The sequence below is a fragment of the Mastigoproctus giganteus genome, chromosome 4 (genome assembly GCF_048544385.1).
Source record: "Mastigoproctus giganteus isolate SK-2022 chromosome 4, ASM4854438v1, whole genome shotgun sequence".
In the NCBI taxonomy this organism is placed as follows: domain Eukaryota; kingdom Metazoa; phylum Arthropoda; class Arachnida; order Uropygi; family Thelyphonidae; genus Mastigoproctus; species Mastigoproctus giganteus.
Window position 1 is genome coordinate 70,024,606 of NC_143578.1, and position 18,015 is coordinate 70,042,620.

Sequence of the window (18,015 nt, forward strand, 5' to 3'; positions counted from 1 at the left end):
CCAGATATGAAGTTTTGTGAGCAATGCAGATGATCTGCAAGAGTGGCTCATGGTGTCTTGTCAATGATATACAGGAATTTTTCTAGCAGGGATAAGGAGGTGATTATCTCTTGTATAAGGCAATGGTCAGGCCACACCTTGAGTACTGTATACAGGTCTGTAGGCCTCATTTTAAGAAGGATGTAGAGCTGCTGGAACAAGTACAGAGAAGGGCAACAAGATTAGTGAATGGAACAAAAGTGAATGTTTTTATGAAGAAAGGCTTAAGTTTTGCAAATTACAGTGTCTGGAGACTAGGCACCTGAGAGATGATCTGATTGAGGTGTATAAGGCCTTGAATGGTTTGAGCATGCTCAATGCTGATGGGATTCTTTCTCTTGCTCAGAATAATCGCCTGAGAGGACATAAATTCAAATTGAGGAAAGACAGTTGTAGGATAGATATGTGGAAGTTTGCCTTTAGCCAGCATGTGGTTGATTGCTGGAACAAACTTCCATCTGTGTTTGTAGAAGTTGATAGCTTAAACAGATTCAAGGTAGAACTAGGTAAACATTTGGAGCAAGTGGATGGGTGAAATATGAGAAGAGGTTTTTTTTTTTTTTTTTTTGGCTGATGCAGTATAAGCTTGCTTTCTTGCATCATATGTCATTACTAATGCTAATGCACAATTTTTTTTGGAAATAATAGAGAACCCAATCATTAAATGTGATGAACAGAATGTTAGCTGTCTATATTGTAGTTTTAAATGTTTTTCACTAACCTTATGTAGAAATAAAACACAACGAAAACTGGAATCTTGATAACTATATTTTATAATAAATTATATTTGCCTGTATTTACAATAAATTATATTTAACTTTACAACTAAAATATATGAAATATACATATAAAATATATATTAAAATATACTGGGTTAAGAACAATAAAATACATTAAAATATACTAAATTAAAAGCGATAAAACCATAGCTTTCGAAGGCTCCTGCCTTCTTCAGCTGTATTTTCTTTGTTCTGCGGTGCGTCTTTAAATACCAGCAGGTTCACGGTACTCATCACGTGTTCCGTTCTCTTGTGTTATGGAATCGGAAGTGGCTCGAGAGTGGGCCATATGGAACCGTTCATCCCTTCTGAGGATAGTAGCCTCAAAGAGGGGATGGATCAGCGTTCCTCTATCTCTATTAATGTTCACTATGGAACAGATCCAAAAACTCTCGAGCCACTTGCGGTCCCAGAACTTATGCGCCTGATCGGTGATGATAGCATCGTCCGGGGAGATCTGGTGCTGCTTCTCCCAAAAATGCTCGGCCACGGCGGACTTACCATACTCCGCATTTCTTATTGCCTTAGTGTGCTCCCCCAGATGATCTTTGAGACGGCGTTTTGTTTCCCCTATATGTTAGCTGTCTATAAAAATTTGAACAGAAATGTGTCATTCATTTCTTGGATTTGGATTTAATCTCTGAAAACTTGGCAGCTGCATCGGATGAGTGTGGTAAGCATGCTCATCTGAGAGAAGAAACATGATGCTTGTTACTGCTGGGCTTCAAAAAGAGAAGACAAACTTCATACAAGAGAAAAAAACCACAACACAAACATTTGTTTCTCATTGTTAAGATCAAACTTCTGTTGTAAGTATTATGAAAGCAGTATGTAGCACATTTACACTATTCCAGATTCTAGTTTGCTACCTATATGTTATGTAGGATTGCACAGCATGATAATAAATAAATTATAGTAATTTATCAATAAATTAAATCAAGAAGGACAATCTCTTAATTAGCATTTTATTATTTTAATTCCATTATTACTTAAGTAAAATATAGATAGGCCAACATTAAAGTTTAAAATGGAATATGTGATTGAGTATTTCAGATTACAGTTCAAAGAAATCTACAGGAACCACCTTTTCTGTTTGTAAAAAAAAAAAAAAAAAAAAAAGTTAAATTTTGTTGAACACAGTATTATTTTTTTAATTGGAGAAGTACAACTATAAAAAAAAATGTTTATGGCCTCATGCTAATGAACAAAATGTGCCATATGCCTGTTCTCGCATTGATTTTCCATTGGGTTTTCACCTGATTTCTCTCTCTCCCTCTTGTCTGTCTTCCCCTCCACTGAAAATGATGTAGTAAGGACTTTTTTTTTGGATAACAAGGTTACTGTTAAAAGATATTGTTGTAATTATTTAATATAGTGTTAAAATAAATAATAAAATTATAAAGTGCATCATTTTAAACTACTTCTTGTCATTTCTAAAAAAACACTGAATGGTAATCAGTATACAAAAATGGGCCTGCTTCTGTGACATTTTTTTGATGCATCTACTGTTTTGCAATTTAATGTGTAAACTGATAGATTTCTTACAATCACATGTGCTTCACTAATATGCAATCATCGTAAACAATTGCAAAGAATAATCAAAAAAGAAAAAAACTGATTAAATCAAAATCAACAAATGTGTGAATTCTGATATAGAAAAATAGGACCATAGAGAACACCTTCAGCAAATTACTGCATTTACTTTTTACATTTAATGATAAAACTTTTAATAACATACCACAGTATGAAGAACTTTGAGTTAACTCCTCAGTCATAAAACCAAAGAGATCTGCTAGTGTCGAAACTTCGGGATGATTTGGTAGATAATATATCTAAAATGGGTTAAAATTAAACAGTTTAAAAATAGGTTGGAAATTTAAATAGGTTAAAGATTAGCAAACTATTTTTGCCTTAAAAATATTGTATATATAATTTAAGAGAAATATTTTAAACATTAAGTGAACTGAATATTAACCAAATATTCCAGTTATTAACTGTAAAAGTAAAATTTGTGACAATGTTATATTAGAATCTCTTGGTCAGCATAAAAAAAACAAGACAAAATATGGCTGAACATAAGAGAAACAGTGAGGGACAACATATGATCTGTTATATTTCTGAGGGAGGAGTATACAGTATATGACTAAAAACATTCTGACACACAGTTGTAAAAACTGTGTAAAAAGGGTTTTCAATTCAAAAACCCAATATGTATAATAGTAGAGCTACTTTGACCTGTATGACAGCCTCAAATCCTCTGGCCAGACTATAATTTGGTTCCATTCTCCTAAAAAACAATTTTAGGAACCAGTTTTTGAATGTGAGCCAGTCCTACTTTTCAATGTTACTGTCCACAAACCAGTCATGTATGACTCTCACTGTAGGAGATGGAACATTGTCAAGCTGATATTGATATGGTCCATTTTTGTATTACTGCTAGAGGTAGTGCATAATTTAACCAAACTATTCAAGCAAAGTCATGGACTTCATTGTTCCAAGAACTACCACCAATGGACCAAATCCAAACCAGCTGTCCCACGCCATCAAGCCCACATCCAACAAACTTCATAGTTCAGATAATACACTCACTTTGACATGGAAGTGCTCTCTAGGAAATCTCTACAGCCAAACATACCCATTAGAACAAAACATTGTGTAGTGAGATTTGTCATCCTATAGCCTGCCACTGCTATATGGTCCATGAACATTGAGAATGACACCACTCTCTGAAACCCATTCACATTGCTGATTATGATGGGCTTATGCACAGCTTCAGTGACATTTAATCCAAGGCAATGTAGCTGCCTATGAATTTTTGATATTCTAATAGATGTTTCTGCAGCCACTTGAACCTACATTGTTTTTTCCACAAATGAAATGGTAATCGTTGAACTACCCTCTTTATGGTTCATCGAACACATTCACACGAGTTTGTGAAGGCTGTTCAGATGTTTTTTCATTGAAGTATCACCTACAAACTTTCATCTTTGAATATCCATCACAGTGGATTTTGAGAGGTTCAGCTGAATCACAGCTGTGCATATAGAAAGGTTACTATACTCAAAGTCTAGGTTCCTATCTACAACCCACAAGATTTATAGTGGAATATCAGAGCTGATATGCATGCATGGGACTTCTGACACAGTACATGTTATTCATGGAAGGTATCTGAATACTGTTGTTCACATACACAGTGCACCTGAAAAATAATGAAATTTGGGGGGGGGGGGGAGTTTAGAAAGAATTTATTATGAACCTCATTCAAAATAGTCCCTATGAGATTCTATACACTTGTTACAACTGTTTCAGTCATTGAAAGCATTCAATTCTTCTGAAGGGAGATGGTTAGTCGCATTCTTTATTTAGATATTTTGGATAGAATGAAATCATTTCCCTTTCATCTTCATTTTTAACTTCAGAAAGAGAAAGCAGTCAGCTAGAGGTAAATCTAGCGAATGGGAAGGTGATCTCATTAACTCCTTTTTGCAAAGGAAATCTTTGAACGATTAATGTGGAATGAAAAGATGCATTGTAGTACAATAAAAATAGTTCTTGTTTTGATGAAAGTCTGGTCTGACCCTCACTTCTAAATAAAACGATGTCCAATTTTATTTAGAGGTTACAGTATGATTGTTGCAAAGAATTTGATGGGTCAAACAAGACATTTATAAAAACAAGAACTGGTTTTTGTCATATGACAATAGGTCTGTACAATCTGCATTAATTGTTTGAAAATTTCTTTTGCAGAAAAGAGTTATACTGAGATTAGCCCTCTTCCCTCTCCACTCACCAGGTTTTGGCTCTGGCTAACTTCTTTCTCTTTTCAAAGTTAAAAATGGAAAGAAAATGTTTCACACCATCTAAAACAATGTGACTGGCCATCTCAAGGAGAAAACTTTGGAGAAATTAAGGATGTATAGAACCCCATGGATACTACTTTGAATGAGTTTCACAATAAATTCTTTTTCTGAACATATTTCTTTTTTTAGAATTTTTGCCTGATTACTTTTCATATGCACTGTGTAGTTTATAACCTCTATTACAAATAGGCACTAAAGTAAAACTAAACAGACAGACTTCAACTGATCAAAAATTAATTTACAGTCATTAGATTAAGGCATATGCACTCCTTGACTGATAACCACTGTTTAATGATTTAGTTTATCAGAGGAAAGGTATGGATACTGAGAACGAATATCCATAAGTGCATTAAGAATAAACTAATTAACATAGTACCAATGATGATATTTGCAATGGTGATATTTATGAGAGATAGCAAATTGTTGACAATGCCTGTTGAAATTACATGATGACTTAGGAGATAATATATCTAGAAATTGAGTATCTAAAAATTATCATGTATTTATGTATTAAAAATCATACTGTAAACTTTATCTTCAGAAATGTTTTGAACATTAAGCATTTGTCTTAATACTCTCTCTGTCTTATAAACTGAATTCAGCTGATCATCCTAAAAATATAAGTAAATAAAGTACCTGAAGTATCAATCTGTATACAGGGTGTTTCAAAGGTGATGGTCAATAATTTAAAGGTGAACTGTACAGACTACAATATGCAAAAAAAGCCTAGTAAACATGGATCCTTAAGTGAATCGTTTTTGAGATATTGCACATTTCTAGTTGGGATCCATCACTTACTTGTTTGTTTAGGTTAGGTTATGCTCATTCTCTCCGTTTCCCCTCTCTCAATGCTCTGAGATGTAGCAGGCATACTAGTACTTGTCAAAGAATAGTCAGCATGGAAAGCGGTTACAGTAACAAAGAGTATGCGGACATGCACTTCATGTACGGTAAAGCCAATGGCAATGCATTTGAGGTGGCATGTTTGCTCCAAGAAGCATTTCCCCACCGAAGGCAGCCCAACAGGCGCACATTTATCAGGGTACATCAACGCCTTAGAGAACATGGGTGCTTCACACATGGAGTACGAGCAAGTAGGCCCAGAAGCATAACACCTGATGTTGAGGAAAGGGTGTTAGAAAGAACATCCTACAACATGTAACATCTGTAAAATCCTGTGGTGTTGAAACCAAAAATTAAAAATGTATTATCTTATGTTTAATAAAACCAGGCAAAGGATTCACAGCTTTTTCCTAAACTAGTGCTTTTTCCTAAACATAGTGGCAGATCTTAACAGAAAATGTGCATTATTTTGAAAACGGTTCATTTGTGCCCCAATGTTCACTGGGACTTTTTTGCTTATTTTAGTTTGTACTTTTCACCTCTAAATTATTGACCATCATTTTTGAAACACCCTGTATAGTGAGTTATGAGTTATAAAAAAGGAAGACCCATTTGTAATGTCCAGTGTTAATCATGAATGGGTGGGGGAGGAGAATGGCAAGGGGTATTCAAACAGTCATAATATTCTTTCAGCAAACAACACAAAAATACACTTGTAAACATTCGTAGTTAGAAAATCTTGTGTTTTCTACTCTTCCACTTCAAGTAATCAATCAAAGAATGAAAGCGAGAAATATTCAAGTCAGAGAGAAAAGTCACAGTTTGTGACTTTTACCCATTTGGTTTCCTTATTCAATGGTTTTTCTCAAATATTTGAATCACAAATATTTCACCAAAAAGTTCAATGAATGATCTTATAATTCCTGAATGCACAGTGGCAGCTAAAAGATTGTGAGCGGAGCTTATAATGGTACCCTTTGATCTTGCATATACCAAATTTTAACTTGTTATGCACCAGTCTAACAGAAAGCTGTTTTTTGTGAACACTTCTTTTTCTCATTTGCCACATGTACTGAAAATGATGAAATATGAACAATACAGTAACATGAAATTTTGTTGTAAACTTGGAAATTTGGCCAAGGAAATGTATGAAATGCTAATTAGTTTATGGGAATGCCATGTTAAAAAAAAAGTTTAAATAATTTTAAAGGTTTTGTGATGGAAATATTTTACTTGAAGATAAAGAAAGAAGCAAGTCACACATCAGTATCCCAATACAATCAAAACATTATTGAAGTCTGAACCATTATTTGATCAGATCAACAACTGACTTAAAAAAAAAAAAAAAAAAATTGCTGAGAGGTTTCTCCTCAACAATATTTCTTTGGTTTGGGCTATTTTGACTGAGATTTTGGTATGAGACAAGTGAGCTCTAGGTCTGTTCTACAGCACACATTTTCACACAAGACTAAAGACATTGAGTCCTTGTTTCATCTGAGTGCTTGAGCAGCTAATTTGAACAACTCAGATGAAATGAAGACTCAACAAAATTTATACAGGCAGTCTATGGATATGACCTTGAGACCAATTTTCATAGCTCTCGATGGAAATCATCGCCATCATTGTCACTAAGGCTGAAAAGGGCGAGGCAGTCAAAATGCAATCAGCATGACCTTCACATGTGAAAATCATAGTCATTGCATTTTTGACTACAAGGGAATGGTGATATCAGATTTCATTCCACAGGTGTCATTGTTAATGTGGCCTATTACAAGGTAGTTTTAAAATAGTTAAAACAGGTAGACATAACCTGCCATAAATGACCCAAAAAATGGTTGGCTCTCTCACCAGAACAATGCATTACATCACTTGTGGTCTGTCGAATTTTTGACCAACAAAAACATTCTCATCTGCCACACCCACCTTATTCATCTGATTTGGTACCATGTGATTTTTGGCCTATTCACAAAATTAAAACAAGTCATGGAAATAAAACGATTTGAGTCAGAAACCCAAGTGAACAACAAACAGACTGCATAACAACGTTCAAAAGATGACTTCTATAAATGTTTTGATTAGTGGTAGGCATGAAAGAACAAGTGTGTGGTTGCAGAGGGAGATTATATTGGAGAATACTAACAATGTAAACATTTATCATCAAATAAAATTAATTTTTGTGACATTTACTGAACTTTTTGATCAAATTTTATTTTGCAATGGTATTACCAATTGCTTAACTGCAATACAAACTGAGACCACTGCATGAGAAGTTCAACTTTTTGCCATATACAAAGTCAGCAGACACTGCTAAATAGTAGATAATGTTTCCTTGTTTTTTGTAGTGATAAAATCAGTGATGCTTTTGCCCACCTCAAGTTGGAGTACACTGAGAATATCACACCAATGCATCCACTTCATCCATTGTTTTAAAACTTAATTTATGCAGATGGGTTCCAGATTCTCTATAATATACAATGAATTAATGCAGCACACAAGTTCATTCTAAGATCCAGTTCATAGAAGAGAGGAGAACATACAGATTAGTGTTCCTCAACATCTCAATAAGCAGAAACTGTACACACCATCACTACTGGTATGCAAGGTAATATATGGATTTTCGGTCAGCACATCCCAACTAACAAAAGACTTCCATAGTCAAGATCATAATCAGCAGAGCCTTCTCTCACTGATGCAATTAGTACAGTCATTAAGGAAGACTGGATCAGATAGAGCTAAATGATATGTCATTTTCCACATGATCATCATCACCACTGACCACTGCATATCGTATGAACATGGATGTATGTATTTATAATGTGGTGCCAGTGGTTTCTCACAAATTTACCCACCCCATGAAGTATATCAGTAATAACCAACACAGCCCAGACATATGACAAGTGTTCATAACTATCATCATTCCCTACTACCCTCCATATAAGAACACACCACCAAAATCAGAAAGTACACAACATCAAATGCATGCTAGTTTCAGCAAAGATATTATAAGAATTTCAGATGAAATAACACAAAAACTGATTTTTGGCCAGTCAGCATGAGCTGACTTGGTGGAATACTAGAACAAATTACTCAGATATACATGATTTGCTGACTATGAGCATGGGTTACCAAAACCACTGTCCTGTCACTTTTTTTCCTAAATGTCAATGTTTTTCAAAAAGTGGCATTTAACATATGCATAATTGAAATAAAGAAAAATAATCACAAATTGCACTTACTAGCAATGAAAGAAGTGCTGCAGTTGTTTTAACTGTTAAATACCATAATTTATCATTAATATTTGTAGTTGTTGTTATTATCAATGTAAATTTTTTAGATAATATTGTCAAATTGGCATATCAACAATTCTGATTCTTTCTGCTACATATATGGTAACTTTTACAAGAAAATGTACCATGCTTATTCTAGTGTTAGAATTGGTAACCAAGACAAATCACTGGCTCCACATTATGTCTGCCATCCATGCACTGAAAATGCAAGACAATGGGTTCATGAAAAATGAAAATGCTTATACAGTCAGACCTCTCTCTTTAATGAACTTCCATATAGCAAATTTTTCTATTTTGAGAATTTCTTTGATTTCCCCTTGGTCATTACATTGAAAATAGTTTCTGTATAACGAAGAAAATTTCCATATAATGAACTGATTTCAAGAGACCTGGGTACGCATTGTTTGCATCTCTGGCTTTCAGGCAATAGAGCTGATGCTGTAGAAAGCACGAATTAAGAGCTAAAACATTCCACAACTTAGTGGTGCCCATAAAACCTATACAACCACATCGACTGTACTGAGAAGTCACACTGGTCAACTGCTATGTGTCCACAGCCATTGGCAAAGATAAAAGCATATTCCCAACATGGACATTGGCTCTGGTCAACCTGTTTTCTACTGTAAGCATCCTTTTAGAGAATTAAGAGATAGTGATTTTCCTCTATTCTGGAAACTCACCTGTCGTTTCACAGAAATGAGTCATCCACATATTCACTAAATTTCACCTGTCTCTGTTTACACAGTATATACAAGTGGTCCCCAAATTAGTTTTGTTTTAGCTGCTGTGCAAGTAACCTTACAATGTCTAACATGAAATCCTTGAGTGTAGTGGGAAAAGTGGAAGTGCTTAACAGTGTAGACTGGGACATTAAAAAAAAATAAATAATAAGAAATTGCTTTAAAATTTGGTATCCCTGCCAGTAGTATGCCAACTAATCTGAAAAACCATGGTGTTTCAATTCTGAAACTGTTTGAGGAAATGGGACCCAGTCATAAGCGTACAAAGTTATGCCTGTATGAAGATGTAGATGAAGCAATTATTCGAGACCAAAACATGCCGATATCAGGGCCATTAATAAAAGAAAAGGCTATGGAGTATGCGTCTTTTCTAGGGCATAACGCATTTCAAGCCAGTTCTGGTTCGCTGGACAAATTTAAAAAGTGCCATGGCTTACTCGAAAAAGCTATTCCTACTGAAAATAGGGTTGTAATCGAAGAAGACTGTACCCATTGGAAATAAATAGTTTTGAAAAAAATTATGGAGGACTACGAGCCCAAAGACATTCAACGTTGATGAAACAGGTCTATTTTTTTTAAATTTATGCCGAACAAGACACTGACTTTTAAAGGTGATAAATTTTTAAGGAGAGAATTACCAAGACTAATTCTCTCCTTAAAAATAGTAAGGAGAGATTTGGTCTTGATTGGTGAAAATGTGTCTGGTAATGAAAAACTGAAGCTTTTAGTAATAGGCAAAAGTAAACAACCCCGATATTTCAAAGGAGTAAAGTCATTAGAGTTGGACTACAATTACAACAAAAAATCTTGGATGACAAGTGAAATTTTTAAGCAGTGGATTTTAAATTTCAATAGAAAGATGACGAAAGAAAACAGAAAAATCACGTTGATTGTCGACAACTGCCCTGCCCAACCTCACTTGGTAATTTCAAAACTTACAAGTGTGACGCTTGTTTTCTTCCCTCCAAATACCTCGTCTAAACTGCAGCCAATGGATCAAGGCATTATCAAGAATTTGAAAATGCACTACCCAAGGTACATACTGAAAAAAAATTACACTGAGAATAGAAACCAACCAACCTATGGATTCTGTTATAGATGTGCATATCAGAGTTGGTCAAAGTGTGGAGTTAAGATTCGGGGCGAAACAATAATTAAGAATTGTTTCGCAAAAGCAGGTTTTGCTAAAATGCCAATTGACAGGGATGAACTACTACAAGACACAGAGCAATCTTGGGAAGAATTCCAAGTGAGAGGTTTGATCAGTGGAGAAATTGTTCTTGATGAAATTGTTCTTTTAGGAGTTGATAATGATGTCATAGAAGTGGAATATCTGAGTGACTCCAACATTTTGGAGATTATTCAAAGAACTAGTGACAATATCGAAGATGAGTTGGATGAAAATTAGTGCAATGAAGGCAATATTAAACTTTCCAAGCATGAAATGTTGGTAACATTTGGAACTTTTCATCAACGCCTTTCAATGCAAAGAAAATGTGCCAGAAAATATTTTTGCATGTTTAAACAAATGCGAACATTTTTATGAATGATGTTCAGTAAAATCCAGTGCACAACACTCAATTTAAAAAAAAAAAAATATATTTTATGAAATAATTCTTAAAAAATATACTAATATATCATGTAAGTAGTCATTTCTTAATATATATGTATTAATAAATTAATTGTTTTAAAATGTTAGAAAATTTATTCATCCCACTTATTTCTGATTTATTTTCCATCTTTTACTATATTTCTGAATGCTGAATTGCAGAATTTTTCATTATTGAAAAGGTCATATTTCTTTATAACAAAATTTTTGTTCAACAAATTTTTTCAAGCAAATGATCGATTTCGTTATATGGAGGTCCAACTGTATTTAGTTATATATCTATAATGTGACAAACCTGCCAGAGATCATGCATTAGATTGTTATTTTTACAAGTGCAGTATCACAGGATACAGCACTAAGAGCAATGCTGAAGAGCACAATATCCAAACTGTTATCAACTATTCATTATCTTCTCCCCCCCCCCACATACACAATGAAGACATACCAATCCCAATTAACCTCAGAACTTTGATACTTCCAGAACAAACCTGATTCTGATTGTTCATTAAGCAAGCACAGTGAATTTGAAGGCACAATTGAAGTTAAAATCATATAATAGAAGATGGCCATTTACATTAGCTAAATTGAATGATCTCATAACGGTCTTAGACCTCCCAAAGAATTTTGCACAGTTGTTAAGCTTCAGATTGAGTGAAAAGAATTCAGGTTGAGTAAATTTATTCTTCTGTTCTAAGGAGGGATTTCTTAAATTATGTAATAATGTAAATGGTTTTACCAATGCACTGGGTGTTATGTATGGGTGCATCAGAACTTTATTGACAGCTCAACGAGACTAAATGGAGTTCAGTTATGCAATGGAGCATGTTACCCTCAATTCTGTTGCCTATTCCACATACTTAAAAGAAACATACAGCAGTCTCTGAAATTCTTGTTAGAAAAGACAAAATATTGTGTTCATGGGTGGATAATTGTGGTATTTTAGGATACTAACTATACTTCTCAGAGTGTTTTCTCAAAATTCCCTTACTTTCTGAGTTAACTGAACAAGAGGGCTGAAGCTGATCACTGGATTAGAAAGATGTGGCCTAAAAGGATCAATCCCGTATCTGAAAGTAAAAATGTATTGAATCAGCCACTTCTTTCCAAGCAAAGCATTTCTGCTACTCCTACATATAAAACAGGGGCTAATGAAACAATTTGTTAAAGCCCCAGATAAAGAGGGAAGCTGTTTTTGTAATAATGTTTCAAAATTTTCTGGTATAAACAATACTAAACTCTGTGCTGATGGTTTCAATGGACTAGAGTTACTGCAAGTTAATTTCATAGCTTCTATGTTTCAAAAACACATGGTGGCTTGCTATGTATTCAAGAGTGCTGTGAAAAACTTAATGCATTTATAAATCATAAACAACACCTACTAGTTTTGAAAACCTGTTGCAACATGGCTGCAAAAGTTTTAGTTTCAAGACTACTGCTGGTATTTGAAAAGGGATAAAAAGTTTCAAAAATGTGCAAAAGTAAGTGTTAAACCACTAAATAAAGTACTGATTTGTTGAGAGAACGATGAATGGTAATTTACATTACCATTTGTTCTTAATACTCTGTACTGAATGCTTAAAATATGTATATATTCACTATAGATAGTACATTTTTTATTTTTCATTTTACAAATAAAAAGTATCATATGAAAATCAATTACAGATTCCCAATAAATTAAAAACTTTAAATCAATGTGTAAAAATTATACCAGTTCAATTATTTGCTCTCTGCCATCCTATTACAGGAAATGATCAATCTCTCTTCTCAAGATAATTGAGTACCTTGATCTATGAAAGTATATGATATGGACAGAGGCATGTTTTATTATTATCCACTCAATCCAGCATAACAAAAAAGACATGTACTCAAACTGGCAAACTTTTCACGTGTCTTTTATGCTTTGTTCCCCCCCCTCAAGTTTTTTTTTTTTTTTTAATAAAAACACAAAACTTTTTTTTTTTTTTTTTGCATTTTTCAAATCCATATGTTATATGTTTTATTTATCTATGAGACTTAAAAAACCACATTAAGTGGCTCTGCCCATAAGCTTTCAATTTCTTTTTGTACAGAAGTGGTGGTGCCAGGAGATCTTGTGCAATTAGTTAACTTGTAAATGGTTAAAACTCCCAGTTTTTTTTAAAACATATTTTAAGACCAAATAATTCAGGACCTGCTTGTGAATGGTTTCTTTCCTACGAGAATTGTATTCAATTGATGTATCAAGTATCAGACACTACTGCTGCAAAAAGAAGTTTCACAAATAAGGAAAAATATTCTTTACCACTTAATACCGTAAAAATTCATTATATCATACAATTTTTGATAGTATTTTGTTTGGATGTAGCAGAATGACCAGACGTCACTGAAATTCTGTGCTAAATTATAGTTAATGCAACTATTAATGCTAATAGTTGCATTAACCATAATAATATTTAATGGCGGTCAATTTGTATGAAAATGGGATACCCTGACTTGTTTTTTCCCGGAAAGAAAGGAAGAATATACACATAATCCATTGTAAAATAAAATTATGTTTCTTTGTCAAATTGTTTCTCTAAAGTGGACAAATTTGAAAACATTTCAAATTACATGCATCATTTTTCGACGTTGCCTGTATTCAACTAAAGCAGTGATTGTACCCAACTATTAATATGTGGATAAGCTATAATAATATTAATCAATTTCTTGACGTTTAATTTTACCACTGCAGAAGATATCTATTTCCAATCATTTTTAAAATTTCTCTATTGCAGTAATGCAGCCAGAGATTAGACACCTGGCTTACACTACACCTTATATTCCATTTCTCACTACAACTTGCATTTTGAGAACCTCTTTATGCATTTAGTTTGTTGCAGCTGAAAGAAAATCTATATTTAAAATTTTCCAGATTTCATTTAAAGGTTGGAATTTCTGCACTGTTAGCAGTGCACTCACAATCTGACTGAAGAAGAAAAAGCCTATTTTGTTGAGAGCTTTAAATGAAAATATCTTAATTTTTTCTATGTATAAAATACAAGTTTATGAATTTGATTTCCCATAATTTCAGATAGAGTAAATACTATTACAAATACTATTAAAGGCAGCAAATTGAGGGCAACACACAGTGGATCCTTGAGGCTGTCACAGGCATTCTCCCGGACATTCTGTGACAACCAAATCCTTTGCTTCCACCTTCACCATGGTGGGAGTGTTATCAAATCTGAGTATAAACCCCATGTGCAAGTCCTGAAATATAGCACCTAGTATACTGGAGGTGATGACCACCCAAGTGTGAACCAATACAGCCACTCCCCGATTTACGTAAGGGTTGTGTTCCGCGGAACTCTATGTAAGTCAGAATATCCCTAAATGCTTATGAAGCACTCGCAACTACGAGTGCTGAATTTGATCGAAGCAAAAAAGAAATGTTCGATGAACATGTAAATAGAATTATTTATTAAATTTTTTTTTATCTCATGTGCAGGAAAAATTACAAAAGTGTACAAAATTATAAAATTACGAAAAGACAGAGGAGACAGGCATAACGTCAGCAAGTTTTACCTTTCGAGCATCGTTGCCAGAATTAACTCTCCTGCTGATAAGCATGCCACTGTAGAAGTTGAAGGCTGTGGAGATTTAGAAGAGGTTTTTTTCTAACACATCACAAAATTTCTCTGCAGCTGCAGAATCGGCATTGGTGACTTCACCGCATACTTTAATCTTTTGGAAACCATTGCGATGCTTGAACCTATTAAAACACCAGTTGTTTGCCACGAATTTAGCTTGGGGTTCACTGTACTTATTTTAATATCTTCATAAACTTTGCTTTTCCTTGAATGGCCATTGGACTCAGAGGCAATTGCTTCTGAATCTGATTTTCCATCCATATTATTAATAGCTTTTCCATCTTCAATACAGCACCTGAATGCTGTTCTGTGATCACTGTTGATCTTAAGTGCATTGATCCTTTAATATGTTCTTTTATACACACACACTGTCCCTTAAAATAGTATTCACTGTTGAAGCAGCAAGACCTAATTCTGTGCAATAGATGACAAACTTTATCCTCCTTCGTACTTCTTAATTAATCATCTTCATTTCTAAATCAATTATGTTTTGTTTTCTAGCACTGCCAGCACTTGCACTTTCCATTGGTCCCTTTCCCTTCACCATTGTAATAAGTAAATAGGAATCAAGAGAAGATTCTGAAAATTTATTTATGTTTTTTTATATGATTGAAGATTTCAGTGAAGGGGAACTCAACATAATACCATAACGCAAAAACCCACACAATTCCAGTTATCGCTATTATTGCAAATGCAATAAGACCGAGTTTACTACCCGTTTATAATAGACTGCGCTAACAGAAAAGCCCAATAAACCGGAAAGTGCATATTGTTTTTATTGTTTTATGGTAGTGGCCTCCAGAAATGTGTTTTAGAGAAATACCACAAAGGAGTTCAAAATTGATTCTTATAATGGAACATATGATTACGATGAAAATGTAGGGCAATTTCTATTACAAAAATGACCTTTTAGAGAGATAAATAGCTTAGTTATATAGCGAAAATTTCAACTTCTGAGGTCTTGGAACGAATTACCAAAAAAAACACGTGTTACTGAGTTCACAATTACGATATTTTCATGATACCTCCATTTATTCCAACGGGATACAAAATACATTTCTATGAATTTTTTTAAGTTTGCACCGGCTGGCAAAAACTTACGTAAAGTCGAATTTGCGTAAATCGAGTATTACATAAGCCGAGGAGCTGTATAAGCATGGGTTTAAGGTGTGGCATTCACATCACATGGAGGAATGCCACTCGTTTGTATTACAAGGCAATACTAGGTGGTAGATGACTCATCAACCAGTGCAATACTACTTGAAGTATTGCACTGGTTGAAGTGGTGGAACCCACATTAAGTCTCCAGACCAAAGTTCTAACAACACTCCCATCTCTTCCATCATGCAGGCCGACCGGGCTAGCCGAGTGGGTAAAGTACCTGCCCGGCAACCCAAAGGTCGCGGGTTCGATTCCTGCCTCGGGCTTGGATCAAAGTACTGCAAAAACCTTGGGAGGTGCAATATGGCCACAGAAGCCGATGCGCCAACAACTACCAAATCAAAAAAAAAAAAAAAAAAATCCATCATGCAGTATGATTGAATGTTATGATGGGCATAATGGAAAAATCCAATCTTCCTTACATTTCAACAGTATGCTCTAAAACAGTGGTTGCAGGCTGGCTGCTAGATAGTCCATTGAACCTATTGGTAACTCTCTAGGAGGCTTTTCGGTCAGCTAGTGTATAATCTCACTGTCTCAGCTCTGCCAGATAGTGACGAGAGAGAGAGAGAGAGAGAGAGACTGAGTAGTGTGTGTATGCGGGGAAATTGTCAAGGCCATGTTATGTCAAGGAGCTGGGTAAATTCTTGCTGTGTGTACATCATATCTAAAAATTCATTACTTTATACAAAAAAAAAACACAATGTGCTATTTAGTCCACTGACCCTATTGTCCTGTCCACCATTTGTTATTACTGAATACAGCACAAATAGTCAAACTAATAGAACCAACTCATCTGTAAAAAGATCTAAACCTCTCAAATGCTTTCTCGTTCACTTCACAAATATACATTATCTCAGTTCCAATCTCAGTGATGTCCATTTCCACTTACAGTCTGCCAAGCCCCACGTGATAATTGGGATTCTGAGAGAATCCCAATTAATAAGTTGATTCAACCACTGCTCATATAAGTCCTAATTATTCACTATACAATTCCTCTCGCTTCAAAGTGGTACTTCTGCATATGTCTGCTCTGATATTCACTGTCAGAGACAATTATTCAGAATCTCCTTTTTTTTCAATTTTCTCTAGCTTAAAATTTCTCTACCCTCTTCTGTCAAATTCATCTGTTCTCTCTACTCCACTAATCACTTGAATTTCTTTGATTTCCTCTCTTTGAAACATGACTTTCTCTGGTCCAAATTTCCTAATAGTGAGGTAATTTTCCTTGGCGAATTTAATGTTCACAACTTCAGCTGGCTTCCGTTTTTCTAGTCACATGGACCCAGCTGGTCGAGATGCTGAGGCTTTTGCTTTTACTAATGACCTTGCACAGACTGTTCGTTTATCTATCAGTACACCAGACAAATCCTAACCGCAGCCAACACATGCTTGATCTTTTTCTCAAAAACAACCCTTCCAAGTACAAGGTCAAGGAGAGTGGTTCTCTAGGCACTTCAGATCACAACTTTTGATAGTCTCTTCTCCAATGGAGCCTTCCTCTTGTGGCATTTTCTCAACCTCATATTTTTTGGCATTAAAAGAATGCAAAATAGGATGATCTGTGAGATTTCTTTACTTTTCCTTGGATGGATACTGTTTTAAGCCTTCTGATGTCAATGTTTGCTCAGATCAGGTCAGCAAAATTATTCCTGTAGGGTCAATCCTTTATTCCACACTCCATCTAAGGGGAGAGCAAAAAAAAAAAAAAAAAAAGGGTGGTCAGAAGAATTTTGAACAGCTTTGGTGCTAAGAATGCACTAGATCCTGATGGTATTTCTCCACTTGTTCTTAAAACCTATGTTCCTGAGCTTACTCCTGTTCTGTGACACCTTTTTACACTTTCTTATTGCACCACTACATTCCCTCGAGCATAAAAATTTGCTCACATCCAGCAAGTTCTTAAAAAGGGTGACAAATCCCTCCCATCCAGTTATCATCACATTTTCCTTACAAAGGGTACTAGGAACGTTTTGCAATACAGCTTTGTTTATTTAATTTTTTCAAAGTAATTTCCTCTACATTCAATACACCTCTCCATCCTCCGAAACCAATCTTTAACACCAGTTCTGCCAAGTTTCACTAGGGA

At 34.7% G+C, this 18,015-nt stretch overlaps 1 protein-coding gene across 1 annotated transcript in view; it reads right to left on the reverse strand.

The window, feature by feature from the left end:
- LOC150086821 (protein O-linked-mannose beta-1,2-N-acetylglucosaminyltransferase 1-like) overlaps positions 1–18,015 on the reverse strand; it is a 392,325-nt gene that overhangs the window by 249,777 nt on the left and 124,533 nt on the right. The window contains exon 14 of the mRNA XM_090371595.1: positions 2,557–2,650. Within this exon, the coding sequence (XP_090227721.1) occupies positions 2,557–2,650 (94 nt within the window). The remainder of the gene's footprint in view (positions 1–2,556; positions 2,651–18,015) is intronic.